Here is an 18,317-nt window from a genome sequence, read left to right as displayed (position 1 = left end):
ATTTGAACATAGTCCAAACTGCCCGCAGCTATATCAGAGAAAGCCACCGCAAGGGGAAAATACCCCCAAAACCAACCGAATCGTTGAAACCAAGACCGTGCGGGAGAGAACGCGATCAGGGAAGAAAGCCTCAGAGATCCACATAAACATTGAGGATTCTGAAGCCGCTGCAAGAAAGGACTGGAACCACTGCCCGGGCATCCACAAATAGGGAGAACAGCCCAAGAAATCCGGCAGGGGAGAAAAAACAGAGAGATGAAAAACATGGAAAAAGAGACAGAACACCACACGAATATTTACAGGAACAGAGGAAACGAGAAGAAAAATTAAGCGAAGATGGGTTGTTCAACAGGCCGAACAACCCCATTATCAACCTCCGAGACAGCCCACGACCCCATCTCAAGGTCTACTCCTTCTTTAGAAAGACGGTCCGCTTCAGAATTCCTTTCCCGGTATATATGACTAAGAGAGATCTCCATGAAACGATTCCTAAGCCGAGAAACTTCTCTAAACAGAGGAAGCAGAGTGAGATTGTTGCAGCGATGAGCCCCGTTGAACCATTGCACCACATTCATGGAATCCCCAAAAAGCTGAGCTTCTCTCACATTACGAAGAATAAGCCAGCAGAGGAGGAGATGAAGGGCTTTCAATTCGGCAAAATTATTTGAACCCTGTCCCAGACCTACTGAGGCTTTAACAATCTTCTCCTCTGAAAAATGAATGATCAAGCCAGCCCCACATCGACCATTAATATCCGAAGCCCCATCAAAATAAGCCCACGGCATAGAGTGTCTAATGACTTCTTGACTAACAGCTCTGGAGGAATTAGGAGCTTGAGGGATAGGAATGCTTTCATAGATGGCAGCTCCTTCAGCGGCAAGCCTTCCAATAGGGAATGCAGAGTCCTTGAAAATAGCTTGATTTCTGGCAAGCCAGGTCCCCCAAGTAATGAGTAAAGGAATGGTTCGTTCCCTTTCGTTTAAAGAAACGTTCCACCAACTCTTCCAGGCCTCTAAGAGCCCCTGCCCTTCCCATCTATGAGGAACATTTATTAAGCTTAGCATTGCTGCCCAAAGACTAGAATTGAAAGGGCAAAGGAGAAATAAATGCTGAACTGTTTCAGCACTGTCTTTACATAGTGGACATCTACCAGGACCAATTCTACCTCTTCTTTGAAGGAAGTCCCACGTAGGAACTTTCTGGAAAAGGACACACCAAAAGAACAATTTTGATTTAGCTGGTCCTTTTAACTTCCATAACGGTTTAGTCCACCAGTCCGGATTTTCCCATCCGTTTTGAGACATCATCCATTTGTAACCTGCCTTTGGGGAATAAAAACCATTTTGAGCAAAAACCCATTTTAGCTCATCCGGAGAGTCAGATAGCCGCACAGAGGAGTTGAGGAGATCCCTTGTGTACCTGTCCCATTCCTCCAACCTGTCTTCGGTCAAATCTAAGTCTCGCCCTTGAAGCCACCCTTGATTCCAAATGGAAGAGGCCAGGGGATCAGCTACCTGGTTTAGCGTGTATAGGCCTCTGTCTTTTAAAACTGCAACCAAACCTTGAGATAGAGTAAACCCCTCAGAACATCCAATCCAGGGATCTCGCCCCAAGCGGATCTGTGTTCCATCTCCCACATACCAAGCCAACCCCTTCTCAATGATGTGAACAGATGCAACCACTGCTTTCCAGACCACCGAGGAATTTTTGGACGGCTTTTGCGGCAGTCTGATCCAATCTAGCATTGATAATGGATCTATATATTTCCTTTTAGTCACTGCAGTCCATAGATTTTCCGTTGTAATGATCCTCCAAGCCAACTTTGCTGCAAGGGATTGGGAGAAACTAGCAAGGTTTTTTATACCCCAGCCCCCCCACTCTTTAGGGCGAGCTATTTTGTCCCATGCGATCCACGGGGTAACTCTCTCAGACTTGGACCCCGCCCACAGAAAGCTGCTGCATAGTTTCTCAATAGAGTTTAGAATACCTTTGGGCACCCAAGTCAAGCTCGCCCAATAGACTGGAATTGCCATCAAAACAGATTTTATTAAAACAAGCCTACCTGCCCGGGAGAGCCACTTGTGGCTCCAATGTTTCAGTTTCGATTCCAATTTTACAAGGATCCACTGCCAATCTTTTATCCTGTAATTATCTGGTTTCAGATAGAACCCCAGATATTTGAAAGAATCCTCAAGCGATTTAACTTCAAAGTTCAGAACCAAGGTCACTCTACGCACCTCCTCTCTAGCCAGACCAGAGCAAGTAATAGTAGATTTTCTCTCGTTTATGCAGAGGCCAGTCGCTTTCAGAAAGAGGTCCAAGATCCTCTTAAGCATCCTGCAGTCATCAAGGCTGCCATTGCTGAAGAGTATTATATCATCCACGAAGAGAAGGTGAGTGACCCAGAAATTTGGAGCAACTTCGATTCCTTTCAACAAACCTTGACTTTTTGCTTCATGGATCAAACGACTGATTCCGTCTGCTGCCAGCAAAAACAAGAGGGGAGAGAGAGGACAGCCTTGGCGCAGGCCACGTTCAGGACTGAAGAAACTGGAGGCTGCTCCATTGATCAGAACAGCTATGGAAGAAGACGAGACACAGCTCATAATCCATCTTACAAGTTCAAAACTGAAGCCCAGATGAGTTAACAAGAGTCTCAGGTACAGCCAGCTGATTCTATCGTAAGCCTTCGATAAATCTATTTTCACAACGACTCCTTTTTTCTTTCCAACTTTGAGACTGTGGAGCGTTTCTTGAGCAACTCCCACAGCTTCATGAATTTGCCTGCCATCTAAAAAGCCAAACTGCTCCGGAGAAACATTTTTAGAAAGGAAGGGTTTTAGCCTGACAGCAATGATTTTAGCAATAAGTTTGTAAACACAGGTACACAAAGAAATGGGCCTGAAATCGGCAAAAGAACCTGGGAGATCAGACTTGGGAATGAGAGTTAAAAATGTAGCATTAAAGGGTTGATAGATAGAACCTGAAAGTCTGGATTCTTCCACTACCTCCACTAACTCATCACCAATGAATTCAAAGAAATGCTGGAAGAATTCAACAGTCCAGCCATCCGGGCCGGGACTTTTTTCTTTTTGCATCGATTTGAGGACGCTTGCAACCTCCTCTTTAGAAATAGGTGCCATGAGAAATTCATTGTCTTCCTCCTCTATGAACCGAGGGAAAATCTGGGCAACCCTTATAACTTCTGCAATTGAAGCTTCACCTGGAGCTTTAAAGAGGTGTTTAAAATAATTTACCCCTTCAGTAGCCAAATCTTCGAAAGAGAGCGCTAAATCACCATTTGCTTTCTTCATTTCCCATATTGTATTTGAGTTTTTTCTCCCTTTGGCATAATTCTGGAAAAACTTGGAATTTTCGTCCCCTGCCTGTAACCAGATCGCTCTGCTTTTAAGGCGCCAGCTTTGCTCCCTGAGCTGCAGAATTCTCCTTCTTTCCATTTCCAACTCATGGATCCTCGATCGAGATGCACCTGAGCCATAGCCCTGACTGTCTGGATCCTCGAGAAGGGCAAGTTCTGAGTTCACCGCTTGCATTAATTCTTCCTCCTTTAGCTTCTTTTGAAGAGCCCAGCGTTTTGAAGCGGCCTTCATCCTTAATAAGTTTTCCATAAACAACTGACTTCGGTTCTCATTCTCATTAACCACGGCTTTCCTCCAAGTTTTATGAAAAAGACTAATGTAAGATGCATCCAAAAGCCAAGAAGAGTTAAACTTGAAAGGGATACCTGGCTTAGATAAATCACCTTTCACCTCCAGAAGAACCGGGAAGTGATCAGAGAGGCCACCATCTCCAACCCAATGCCTGAACGCCTGTAGTTTCTCAGCCAGCATATCGCTTATTAAGAAGCGGTCTAATTTCTTCCCAATCCAGTCATCGCCAATTCTGCGATTCCTCCAAGAGGGGCGCATCTTTGATGGGTTAACATCAACAAGAGGCGACGAGGCCAATTTCTGATGAAAGAAAGCAGAGAGGGGATCCGCTCTAGCATTAACCCCCCAGGATTCAGTCAGGCCCAAAGAAAAATTGAAGTCTCCACCAATAATAAGATTTGGATGCGCCAAAAAGGACTTCGCGAAGAAAGAGTTCCAGAACTTCTCCCGCTCCGAATTAGGACCATAGATATTCAGAAAAAGAAAAGGAATACAGAGTTCGTTGGAATAGAGTTCCACCGCCAAAATGTTTTCTGCTCCCCATGATGAGATTTCACGCGCTACCTTCACATTAAACCCCAAAACCACACCTCCAGAATGCCCATTTGCATCCACTGCATGAAAACTCCAACCCGGCAAAAGCTTATGCAGACAGCCTATAATATCATCTCCTTTCCCAAGCGTTTCCTGAAGAAAAAGAATATCAGGTTTGTTAGCCCTGACCAGATCCTTCAGAGCTAGTTTTTTGGGGGTACTAGCAAGACCCCTGCAGTTATAAGATAAAATGATCATTTAAAAACCTCGGGGGGTGATTGCTTTGCTCTAAGCACCCCTGGCAGTGACAACTGCTTTCCTCCAGCAATATCGATGATAGCCTTCAGCTTTGCTTTCGATAAATCCGACTTCCTCCCTCTTAACTTCCTCGGGCCTATGGACACCTCATCCATTGCCAAACCGCCTACTACCGACCCTTTTCCTTTTCTGGTGGCTAAAGGCCTTAGATTGTAATGAGATTCACGACCTCCATCTCCAGAATGCGGAGAGCCGAGAGAAGGGGGCGGAGGAACCGACATTAGAACACTGTCAGTTGTGTTTGGTCCCTTATTCGTGTCTGTCATATCGTTTGAGAGTTGGCATAAACGATCAAACCCACCACTACACGACACATGCAATGCGCTTGTTAAGAGAGGGGAGGAGTATTGAGGGGGGAGGGGACAAGCCTGATTCAATTCTTCCATTGCAATGACTGCTGAGAAACCAGCTGCAGAGAGCTGAGTTGAAACAACAGCACTCGCTGTCACCTCAGACTGAAATATTCCAATGCCCTCCATAGGCTCCGGCCCTAACTCCTGGACATTTGCCAGGGCTTCGGCCTCCTTGGACTGAACCTCTTCCTTCTGAGCAGTGATCTTCATTTTTTCCTTTTCCTCTGCCTTAATCCCATTTTTCCTCTGCCTTCGACGTCGACGATGACCACGAGGACAATCCCGAGCCAGGTGACCATATACTTTGCACCGATGACATCTGAACGGGAGGTTTTCGTAGTCCAGGGTCTGGATGAACTCTTGGCCACGATACTTTAAAAGTATATCATCCGCCAGACCTTCTTTGGGGTTTAAACTTACCATAAGGCGGGCTGCGCTCCAGTCATGAGTGTATAAATAGGATTTGTCAGAATCAAGGAACTTACCCAGAGTATTTCCGATTGAGGAAAAAACCGAGTCAGTCCAGAAATGAATAGGGAGGCCCATTAGTTTGACCCAGACTGGAAACTCCTCTGTTTTTTCTTTCTAGGCATCAAAGAGAGGCATCCATTTCCTGAATAAGATAGGCCTCTTCCCTAGGCTCCAGTGCTTTGACAACACCCATTCGACATGCTCCTTTTGTCCAAACCGAAGGCAAAACTAGCCTCTGTCAAGCATCTTGACCTCTTCTGGTTGACCGGAGCTTCTTTCCATTCAGCCAAGGCCCATTGCTTAATGAAGACCACCGAGAACTTCCTTCCACAGACTCTGCCAACTAGAAGGGTTTCTGATGCTTCCAGCGCCCTGTCTATGTGGATATCCACTCCAAAAACACAACTGGGTCTTGCCGCCTTTTTCCTGCAAATTTTGGGCTTCTTCCTCTTTCCACCCACATCCTCCATCTTATCTCCTCCCTCTACAGCCTCAAATGACTCAGAACACTTATCAGACTGTAGATAGATGCCTTCATTTGGCTCCTCAGCCATCCTGGAACCCCCACCCGCCGATCCTAACAGATAACTTTGTTTTTGACCCTCTTTTCCTGAAACTTTTAAATCTCTTCCCGGCTCTTCAACAGTCGAGGGCCGAGCAGAGCTTGATAGGAATCCTTCCCACATTGTATTTCCCCCAGAACTCCGGTCGATAGCACCTGTTACCTTTACTCCTGCATCCACTGCCATTTCCACGCTTACTGACTTCACTGCCTGCTTCGGAAAGAAATGATGCAGGTTCTCCTCTGATTCTTCCAGACCCCAACAGGCGAGGAGGTCTTCGGGTGTCGGATCGATGTCCAACGACTCCTTTTGAAAAAAGCACACCCGCGCTTCACCTAAACCCGACTCCATTTATGCCAGACAAAAAAAACAGCTTCCCAAAACACTATCGACTTCGGGCCCACCACAACCAGCTCCCAGAGCTTAGCCATGGCCGCCATGGAAGGCCGCGCGGGAAAAAACTGTTCGAAAAAACCTCCGCTGCATCTCAACGTCCGGGTCCATCGTTCTCCGACTGGGCATATCTTCACCTAATTAGTATATTAGTTTTGTTATGTTTTAAATTAGTTTATTTTGCAGATCAACAATAGCACTTTACTTAGTGTTGCATGTGTGAGCCTTTAACACTTGATCAAAGATGGTGATCTAGATTAGCAACAATTTTTGACACAATTTATTGAAAAGTTAAGATAGATCTTGAAAAACTAAAACATGACTTTTGTATAGAATTAGCCCTTTTGGGTGGCTCACGAAAATTTCTTCAAACTTAGTGCACATTTTTAGAGATATTCATGGATCTTTCAAATGCATTTTCTCAGATTTCGTGTTGCGGCAACAAATATAACATTAGAGGAAAGAATTTGAATTTTCCATCAAATTAAGAAAGACATCACTCATTTTGAGCCTAAATCAATCTAGTTGCTAAATTCATCACAATTCTCTAATCTTTTTAATTATGAAATAAATTACATTAAATGATCACTTAGTTAAGGATTTGATTTATGTACTTGTTATAGATACTCTATTTTTTAGGTTTTTAATTGTCATTTCGCTCTTTTCTAGATTGCAATCAAGCGCTTGAGAAATATAAAAATACAAAAAGATTTAAATTTTAAAGCATTCTCATTTGTGCATCCAAAAGAATAAGTTTCTCATTTGTGCATTCATATTTGTTTTTGCTTCACATTCATACTTACATAATAGGATTTGCACAAATATTTTCAGATTTCAATACTTTCATAGATCAATCTTTTATAATGCTTCCATAAATTAATTTTACAATCTTTATTAGATTAAAATTCATGTTTTCAATAGATTAGAGTTGCTTGCTTTCATAGACTAAGAATGTTTGCTTTCATAGAATAATTTTGAATGCTTTCATAACTAGATTTTCTTTCTTTCATAAAATAGGCTTTCCTGCTTTCGTAAGATAATATTTCCACACTTTACTAGAAGTAAATTTCCTACTTTCATAATTTAGATGTTTATGCTTTCCTAGAATAAGTTTCTTGCTTGCATAATCTAGAATTATATGCTTTCTGAGAGTAAAAATTCCATGTTTTCTTAAATTAGATGTGTATGTTTTTCTAGATTAATATTTCATTTCATGTCATTTTATTCGCTTTCATAGAATAAAACTTTCTTTCACTCCAATTTATTTCTATTAGAATTGAAAGCTAAACTCCTAGCATATATTGTACCATCTCTCTCTCTCTCTCTCTATATATATATATATAGAGAGAGAGAGAGAGAGAGAGAGAGAGATGGTACTATATATATATATATATATATATATATATATAATGTAATGGTCCTATAATGGGTCGTAGGCGTACACCATTCGGCTTGACTTCGAAGCCTGATAGGGCAGACTCGAAGGATCGAACCTGCGCCTTGCGACAGAGGGCCAACAGACTGGTAGGGGAATCCAACCAATTGAGTTACCCACCTGCGCTACTTCACAAGTTTACTTACTCAGATTGATAATTTAATGTAACATATACATAATTAAATTGACCAACAACTTGATTGATTTTGAGGTAACAATAATTAACAAAAATAATTATCTACTTTATCTGTGATTAGTTTGATATTATGAGTTGTTAGCCATTAACAACAACAATAACAACAAGAATTCAATGTATAGTCATGGTCTTGCTAGATATCAAATTGACATATGAGATCTATGTGCTTATGGGACAAGGTATCCCATTAATGCATAAATAAGTATGATGTTAAAATGTATATATATGAGAGGATCACGCCCTTTCTTTGTTAACTTCAAAATTATTGAGATTACCATCCATACAATATCATTATTGTATTATCTCCTATTTTATCTTTCATTATTTTGACATTATAAGTTGTTAGTCATTAACAACAATAATAAAAACCCAATATAAAGTAATGGTCTTGTTAAATATCAAATTGACATATGAAAGATAGTTGCTTGTAAGACAAAAGACCCCTTCCATGCATAAATAAGTATAATATTAAAATTTATAAATAACAGATTATCATTATTATGTTATCTTTTAACATTTTGACTCACTAGGTCAACATTGAATCTTTATGTTTATTTATGATTTGTGCAAACATTGATATAGACTTGTAAATTAATAAGTAGAAAAATATAATTATGATTCTACTTAATTATTCAAAATAAAATTATATATTTAAAAATTTTAATATTTAAATAAAAAACCCAAATTATGACTAACTTTATCTTATATAAAGAAATGCCCTCATTATAAATTTAAAATTACACTTATTAATTTATTATATATTTTTTATAATTATAAATATTTAAAATTAATTAAAATCGAAGTTCTTTTTTATTATTTCGGTGGCAAGTAGGTAATAACGTAATCTTATTCAGTTTAAATTGTTTTTTACACTGTGAAATTAGAAATTTTATTTTATTTATGTTTAATAATAATTTAATTTATTTATATGTATTTTGATTGGCTAGAGTCTTATTTTTCCATCATTACTCATTGTGCAAATTTACATAACTTGCATTTAATACTGTACGTCAGCCATGTCAGTGATGCACAGTTAGCAGCTGCATTTTTGGTCACTGCATTTCCATGTTAGTACTTAGACGTGAGATGAGTGCTTAGCTTCTAAAAAAGGTCATACATCTGGGCAAGTGCTATTTCATGGACTATAGCATCATTAATGCTATAGTCCACGTAACCCGGAGAGCCCATCGCATGCATGGATGCACATGGATTCACTCACCTGCGGCAATGCTCGTTCCTGCCCTGCCTCCGGTGCCGGCCCGCCTCCGGTTTGAGACATAATGGCCAGTGCACCAACCATCCATTAATGGACTTAAACTCTCCGCCACCTCCGCCGTTTACCAACTCAACCCACGCATTAAGGGTGCCGGGATCCATAAACTCTGCGGCCGCCTCCGCCGTTTACCAACTCAACCCACGCATTAACGGTGCCCGGATCCATAAACCCCATTCGCTATCCAGATTTCAGTCCCTGCAACCAGCGAAGAACACGGCAGAGCAGCCCCTGCAACCAGCGAAGAAGAACACGGCAGCAGAGCAGATTGGTGATCACGGGTAACGCTAGTATGTTTGGTTTCATTCTTTTTAAGTCTATTTATTAAGATGAAAGAAGAAAGCTTTATGTTGCCGTCTTGCAAACGAAAGACTGCATCTCATCAATAAAATCGCTGTTGTATTTATATTTCTGTCCATAGACAGATGACTATTTCTACGGCTCCATCCGTAAATGTTCTGCTAGTAATCTTCTGTCTTTTCCAGCTCTGGATTCTGTGTTTTGTTTTCAATAAAAGTATTTGTAACATGTTTTGCAATTCATAGAAACTAGACGGTGGATTGTTAGCTCTGCATTTCCCTGCGAGTATCAATGGCCGAGTCTTCTCTTTTGATTCAAAACCGAAATCGAAACTGCTAGAGTTGCCCAATTTGGGAATTCAATTTGGCACCCAGTGGTCAGTGGTCTTGGTTAGATCGTGGGCCATCTGAATTAAGAAACTTAATGTATGTTCAAATAATTTGATTAAATTGCATGTCCTTGCCAAAATATTTTACGGGAAGCCCAATGTCTGTAGTACATATCGCTTTGTAATTGGAATTTTTACTTCAATTTTATCTATGCTCAAAGTTGGTGAGGTTTTAATTTTCTAAACATATAAATATTTCCTAAGATGTTTAATAATCTCGCTGTATATTCTAATAATATGCATGGAAGCAACTTTCAGATCGGTTGTGTCCGAGTACTTCACCTCACAATGAATACAGACCCTAATCTAAATTTCTATTTTGACTCCTCTTGTTCTCTATAAAGGTTTCCATTAATGATAATTGTGAAAAATGTTACGCTACTGGAATGGTATATATTCATTCGACAATTTTGTATTTGAAAGTTAGGAGGGTTCTTACTTTAAGATATAGTCACCAAAGAATCCATCCTTGCTCTCCGATTATCGTTGTGTTCCAAATAACATTTTATATTTTTAAGTAATATAAGAAATACATTAAAAGTAAAATATGAATAAATAAACGTAGTGGTAAAATGAAAATAAAACAATGGATTGCAAATACAAATTACTATGAAGATACAATTTTAAATTCACCTAGGTTTTTAATACCCACTGTAACCAAGTTAAAAAACGAGAAATACGGTTACAGTTAAAAAATGAGAAATATGAATGACATTAGAATAGTAAAATGTTATGCAAATTGCAAAATAATTTGGAAAAAATAAATAATATATAATTTAAATAATAGTTAAATATTTTTATTGGAATTCTTAAAATATTTTTCTATTAATAATATTAATTTTTTAAATCAATATTACATAAATGTAAAGATACATATAAATTTAAATAAAAACCCGTTTCACTATTAACATTTAATTTCAAAATTTTAATATAATTTATTTTTTAAAAATCGAATAATAATCGAAGTGTTAAATCATTTACTTCAGTTTACATCTTTAAAAATGCATAAACTGTTGACCATTCTTTCAAAATTTTAATATAAATTATTTTTTTAAACATTAAATAATGATCGAAGTGTTAACTCATTCAATTCAGTCTACTTCTTCTAATGTCGAACTCTCAACAATGCTCCAATGATTCAATCATTTTTTGAATTAATAAAATAACATAATACAACAAGTGGACCCATCACCTATTTTAATAGTACATGCTATTCATATCTCTTCCATATTTGCCAAAATAAATTCTATGATGAGTTTAACGATATTTATATAATTCATTATATAAAAAGATTGTAAGAAAAAAATAAATTATATTAATAAAATTATAAAAAAGAACTATAAGTTTTATATGGCCATGATTGTAAAAAAAAAATTGCATTTCCTGCATTTTCATGATAGCTATTATCAAGTTAGATAATAGGAATTACAAGGATTGAGAAATAATGCAAAATCATGATAATGTTATGGAATTCAATAAGAGAGATTTATTTCTGATAGACTATTACAAAAAAATTTGACACTGTTTTGGTAATGGTTAAATAAATTTTTACTCTAGAGATAAATATAGAGAAATTTTAACCTTAATTAAAAACCTGTTAATTTCAATATCAAGCCTTCCTACAATTATCTAAGGCTACCTAAACTTTAAATTTAATATGCTTCATAAAATTCAAGTTTCAATACCTCCACGAATATACTGACGTAGCTCAACTAGATTTGTGGATGCCACTTCATAAACGCAACAGTGGTATTGGAAAATATTATGTCATCCTTCTAAATAAATACTTTTGCTTTTATATGGCACCTTTTAAAACGAGGATACCGAACGTCCCAACAATGGAATTCGAACAAACATAAGACATATTTCTTTTGTTTGTTTTAGTTGTAAATGCCACACTTGTTTTTAGCACTTGGTATATATATGTAAATATATATATATATATATATATATATATGTGTGTGTGTGTGTGTTGGGGGGGCATGTTTATATCTGTTTGATATAAGTCTAAGTGAAACACAAATTTAGTAAAAAAAAAATTATAAACAATATCTTAACCATATATCTCATCATCAACTAATCTAAATTATAAATTAACTATAATATCTAATCCCTCTTTTTTATTTTCCAAGAGCCGCCCATCCCAGCTAAAGTATAATATTACTTCCAGTTTCTGAAAAGGAATGCTTGCTCGGTAAATCAATTTAATGTGCAGGGTGTTTCAAAGAAAGTTGCAAATATGGTTGTAAGTGTTAATGTACATGGTTATAGTTGAGACCAAAGGTAAAGCGCCCCAACTTTCATCCCAACCCAACTAAATTATAATATAGGTGCAGTTGTTGAAAAGGAGTACTGTCCTAAAAAATGAGTCCTCAAATATGAGTTTAATGACCATGGTATTGGAGGGAAGGTAGTAGATATGCCTATAAGGGTCAATGTACATAGTTATGATTGTGGGTGAAGATAATAATTAATTTATTTTATTTTTGGCCTAAAATATAATGATTTTTGTTTTTTTATATGATTGTAGGTTTTTTATTAAATTATATTCAAAATTTTTATAATGCAATTTTTTATTGGGTAAATTATATTTTTGAATGTATAAATAAATTTTGTTCTTCAATACTAATTTGTTTTAGTGAGATTGTAAATTTTAGTCAAATTATTTATAGTATAGTATCATTTATAAAATACGTTGTTCTTTAATTATATAAGTTTAAATTTAGAACATTGATAATGCATATTGCTTATAATATTGCTTATAATCCAAGTAAAATTGCTTTGATTTTCATAGATTTGTTAAAATTGATTTTTGATAACATAGTTTTATATGTTTTCTTAGTATAGGAAAAATATAAAAATTCTTTTGGAAACAGTTTGCTTTAAGTAGTGTTTGGAGTTTTTGAAAGACAAAGGAAATTTTTGTGAGATAATTAGTGGTCATGAGTTGTATGCGTCGGAAAAGATAAAGAGATTGTTTCTTTGATTTTCTTTGCTACGAAAGTTGTCATTTTATAAATTTTGCATTCTCTCAACTCTCTTAGTTAGGATATTCATTGAAAAAGGCAAAATAGTTTAAATCATCCTAGGTGCATTTTTTAGTGGATTTGAGTCGAGTCTACACACCATTCAGTTTCATTTACACTACTTTTTGAATTAAAGAACAACCATAAAATTAACGCTTAAAGTAAAATTGACGTAGTAACTTTTTATTTACTAGGGCTCTGAAACACCAATATAGATCAGGCTAGTGTCTTGGAGTAGGAGAGTAATTAACTCTCCAAGACAGTAAAACCAAACAAGCAGCTCATCTTGTGGTAGGATAAATCCAATTGTTACAATTACGCTCTGGGAAAGCTACTCTTAAAGGAGAAGCACGAGATCGTGTCCGAACCAGTGAGGGGATCAATCCTCCTTCATTGGGAACGACGCCAGATATACACGTACTACAAACGGTAAACCTCAGATTATTGTCGAGGAGCCTGGGGTCACTTGTCGGTAAACCTTGGATTATTGTCAAGGAGCCGGCAAGGGGATTGAGCTTGCTACTTGTTGTGGGGAAAAGTATCCGACGCGGATGACCCTATCCCTACTCTAAAGGTGAGAGTCTTTAGCAACAACTGAAAGTAAAGCTTTGATATTTTCCTTTATGAAAGTACAGAGAGAAGGAAGAAAAGATTAACCAACCTGGTGTCTTTCGCTTAGTCGATCCTTATCCTCTCTCTTTGTCTCTTGTTCCCAGCTCCCTGCTCTCTTTGCCGGTCCAGCTACACACAGATCCTGCACAAAACAAGAGAGGAAACTACAAGATACATGTACTCATAACTAATGCATGGATTAGAGTGAATCAAATATACAAGTAAATACAATACATCAATGCAATACAAGTATATAGGAGAACATGCAAAACTTTATTGATAGAAGTAACAGGGTTCTGAGAAGGTTACAACCATTGATGGCTCCAATCCAGCAGCACCTCCCCAGCAGCAAGAACTCTCCTCTTCACCTCTAGTAAAACAATCACCCAATAGCTCTAACTGTAAACCAACAGCACCTCCTTGCTTTACACAAAATTCCAGCCTCCTTAGACCTCATAGAAGAGCTCTATATATAGGAGAGAAGAAGAGAGGATGAGTCAGCTTGAGACTGACATAAAGCTGCCTTGTGTCCTCTCCCTCTTCAGTTAATCTTCAGTTCTTGAATCCACTTGGAGATCCTTGCTTACACATGGTGATCAAGTACCTCTTACTCATCACAGGGCGAATCTCATGAACCAAGTGTCAGTTTGGAAGCTTCCTGGGCAGTTGACACCTTGCAGAATGACTGTGCCACTTGGCCAATCTCGCCCAGCGCAGGTAGCCTTCATTAGATTTGACTTCCAGCGCAGGTACAAGGAGGAGCAGTTGCATTCCAGCGCAGATGCTCAGTGGAGCAGCTGACATGATCCAAAATTAGCCTGTTTTGAAGTGTTTTCAGGTGGAGAACTGATTGGAAGTGCTGTTGTTTGATGACCTTGTTCTTTTAGGGGTAAGAACAACATGTTTAGGGACTGAGGATCCCTGTAATTATTGAAATTTCATGCTCCATTTCGCGAGGCACAAAAATGTCTATAACAGTTGCCCCCTAAAGTATGAGGCCGTTTATCGGGTGAAATGCTTTATCTAGAGGGTCCGAAGTTCATTCCAGTGCTGAGGAGGCGCCCTGTAATACAATACAATACAATACATTATTTTTCATTCTATTTTCATGGTCTAGCTGAGGCGGGCATTCCCATGCTCAGCTTTATAAATACATTTTGGTACATAAAACAGACGATCGTCTGATGGTAGACTGATAATTTTCTGCTGAAATTATCATCCTTTGAGTAGGATGATCATCTGCTGCAATGATGTACATGACAAATGCTTTTATATTTCCTGAATATGTATCGCAGCCCGGATGGATGAAACTAGATCCGGGGTCTTCAAACTTGTTCGATCTTCACTCTAAGTACAAGTCGATCCATGTGAGAATTTCGTTGAAGTCGAACATGGAAAGACATCGCTTGATTACCGGTCAATGGTGAAAACCGTTAACAAGCGCGAGAGGAATCACCGATAATGATAATGACCCTCAAGGTACTGCAGTACAATTCACGTGGCGTGAATAAAGGACTTGGCGTCGAACGCCACGCAAAATCTTCTGGTCGAAGGTCATTGATGTATACCTGTCGCCGGAAGTGAGAAACTTGCCATTGAGGCATGCAAGCTTCAAAGTACTGATGGGGGTTGTTCCTAGATCAACTTCTTGGATAATGAGCTGAAGTCGACAAGAAGCGATCCGTCAAAGGAGGGCCTTAATGAATCCCACATCAATGACACGGAACGGAGCTAATGATTTTAGTGGAGGTGAAAACAAACTGTGACATATGATTCAGGGTGGCGATCATGAATGGATGAAGGATAATGTATGGCAGTGGATGGGACACGGTTGACACTTTCAGAATGACCCCTCTTGAACATATAACGACACTGATGCGATGGATCGGTAGCATTACCCCAAATGTGGATGGTTTGGCGAGGACCATGGCGATGAGACCGGTGAATGAAACAACCCAACCCGATGTGGTACGGAGGAAAAGTGTCATGTTCAAGAGTGACTTGCTACCATTAAACTTTGATGTTCTCCCGATTTTTCCCCAGTCATTTCTGACCAGTACCTCTTTATTTTTGTCAAGCTTGAGGAGGATAACATATGCTTGTTCTATAACCTGCCCTTCGGGCAAGCCCATCGCTATGATTTAACGAGCCTAGCGATAGGGAAACTCGTTCTCGTCTAAAGACAAGTTTGTCGCTATTTAATCATTTTAACGAGTCTAACGACAAGGAAAACTCGGTCCTTTTCATTTTTAGAGAGTCTGAAAAGGTACAGAAAGTTAACTCCATAATTCCTTTTTCGTCAGCTAATCCCTTAAGTCCGAAAAAGTATAAAACAATACAGAAGGGATGGCTGTTCGGTACTTTTAACGAGCCGAACAAGACAAGCGCTCGATCTTTTTGTGTAATAATCCCTCGGGTCCAAAAAGATTAAAGTCTAAATGAGGGATAGCGTTCCGGTCGTTTAACGAGCAGGAAGGCCAAAACTCGGCAAACTTTTCATATTTTACGAGTCAGTGAAAAGAGCTCAAAGAAGACTCGTCTTTTGAGGAACGAGTGATAAACAGGGATAGCAGCAGATTCCAGGTACAGGTTGGAATTTTCCAATCACGGCAGTGTCACAAGGATGGCTAAGTGAAATCACTCTTCGCAGCTGTTCCTCAAAATGGGTAAACAAACATATGGAGATGAACGATTGGCCAAATGAACGGATGGAGGTGACGGTGCACAAACACGACCAAGGCTTTAATATGGCTGTCAAAGGTTACATTAACCACGGTTATTTACCAGTTCATTTTTTCTGGGTGAGCTTGAACTCTAGGGGAAGATTGTTCACAACTTATGTTTATTTTTTAACGAGCATGAACTATGTGCTAAAACTGCTCGAATCTTGCGTTTATTTTTTAACGAGCATGAACTATGTGCTAAAACTGCTCGATATATCAGTCATGCCCCCAGCATAACAATTCAAATCGAGGTGCATGCCCCCCAAGCTTCATTGCATTCAACTTTGTTGATTGGAATGAAGGTTTACCATTGAGATCTGGAAAGGGGATTGTTTCATTTTTTAATGAGGTTGACATAGTAAAAGAACTATCCTCATGGTTTTTCATTTTTTAACGAGGTTGACCTGAGATAGGAACTATCCTCGAAGTTTCAGATCCGCTAGAAACAGAAGGTCTCATATTCCATTGTGGTCATTTCCGCCAGATTATTTGAAGGCGGCAATGCGGAAGTACCCATTAAAGTAGGGTCTTTTAGGAAAATGACTCCGATATTTTGGAGAGAGTGATTCCTTCCCTGGATCATAGGAAGGCTTCCCGTAGTAAATGGTGGCACAACTTTTGTCGAAGTTGTCGTCGAACTGCTTGGTTGATCATTTCCTTTACTGTTCGACGACTGCGGATTCCCACAGTTTTTGCACTTTGTCGAAATGAAAGCATCATTTTGCTGTTCAGAGGTCGACACCATTAGTACCTGGCACCGGGAAGTATCTCCAATATCAACCAGATTTTGACTTGGATTGGGAAACGGATCAGTCAATACAGCCGGGGTTTGTGAATTCTTTAAGAATCTTTTAAACTCGGCTTTATATGGACAATCTGTTGTCCAATGATCCTCATCGCATATATGACATGGACTCGTTGGTTTCCCTTTCCTAGGAGGGCTTGAAGAAGTTTTTTGAGGGGATGACTCACCTTGTTTCTTCTTCTTCCCTTCGTTTTGTTTCTTCTTGCTTCCTGGTTGATTGGAGTTTTTGCCTTTATCCGTAGATACAGCATTTACCTCCGAAGCAAGAATCTCTTGATTTGCTTTTTGATTCGAAGTCTTACGGGCTTTCTTATTCGAATCCCTTGTCGACTTAGCGTTTGCAGTTCCAATCACGCCATCACCGGCATGAGAGTCACTATTTGATTCGGGAGGAGGAGGGATTGAAAAATCTGGTCTGGGGGCGTCAGGTATCTTATCATAGAGCGTGCCCGACTGAGTATATACTAAGTCCAAATATTGAGCACGAGCAATAACTTGCTCCTCTGTTACGACGCCTCCCTTAGCCACATCTTCTGTTATAGCTGGCAGAAGCGACTTTATAAACCACTCAGCTAATAGCTGATCTGGAACATAGGTTTTTACCATTCTGCGCCGACGGCGCCACTCATGTATATGATCTGATATATGTGTGGCCGTTGTCTGCTTAAAATTGGTCAAGATCTCTGTTCCAGTTTCGTACCTTATAGGTAACTGAAAGTGTGTTAAGAAAGTCGTGGCTAGGGAACTAAAATTGTCGAACGAGGCTCTAGGTAATTCAATATACCATTTGGCCGCCGGACCAGTCAATGTCCTCTGGAAAAGACGAAGCCTTATCGAATCATCATTCAAGGTATTCGACGAACACCACAGATGGAATGTCATCACATGATTCGACGGATCTTCACCAGGATTTCCATTGAATTTAGGAATGTCCGAAGGAAGTTTGTGAGGAATCGCTGGCCACCAATGGGCATAGGCGATTGGATCGTTCGTCAATCGACGTAAATCGGGTAATTCTAGAGTCGCCACAAATGGCAACTGCTGATTTAGGTTTGGCGAGGCGTATCCAGGATACGATGGAATCGCCTGAGCAGTAGGTCTTTGCATACCAGCATAGTGCAACTGATGTTGATATGACTGATACGGCTGGTGGGCTTGGCCACTGTAAAGTGGTTGATTTAACCCGTTCTGAATATAGGGTTGCCCACTATTCGCAAAGATCTGTTGTTCAGATCCCTGGTACACCTGTTGAAACT

At 39.1% G+C, this 18,317-nt stretch overlaps 1 protein-coding gene across 1 annotated transcript; it reads right to left on the bottom strand.

Moving 5' to 3' along the window:
• Positions 1-326: 326 nt before the first annotated feature.
• LOC149226605 (uncharacterized) lies at positions 327-5,422 on the bottom strand. The gene is made up of 2 exons (XM_089380246.1): positions 4,472-5,422; positions 327-4,358 (listed from the first exon to the last, which is right to left on the bottom strand). The coding sequence occupies exons 1-2, from the start codon at positions 5,420-5,422 to the stop codon at positions 327-329; spliced, it is 4,983 nt and encodes a 1,660-aa protein (XP_089236372.1).
• Positions 5,423-18,317: the final 12,895 nt, after the last annotated feature.

Source organism: Pinus tabuliformis, chromosome J (assembly GCF_031772625.1).
Source record: "Pinus tabuliformis cultivar Carrire ecotype Pingquan chromosome J, CPIR1, whole genome shotgun sequence".
Lineage (NCBI taxonomy): Eukaryota > Viridiplantae > Streptophyta > Pinopsida > Pinales > Pinaceae > Pinus > Pinus tabuliformis.
This window is presented reverse-complemented; position numbering and strand designations above follow the sequence as displayed.

Coding starts and splice junctions, on each gene's coding strand:
- LOC149226605 (XM_089380246.1), bottom strand. CDS start 5,422: ATGGGCCTCCCTATTCATTTCTGGACTGACTCGGTTTTTTCCTCAATC. Junction 4,359..4,471: donor CAAAGCAATCACCCCCCGAG/GTTTTTAAATGA, acceptor CTTTTTCTTCAG/GAAACGCTTGGGAAAGGAGA.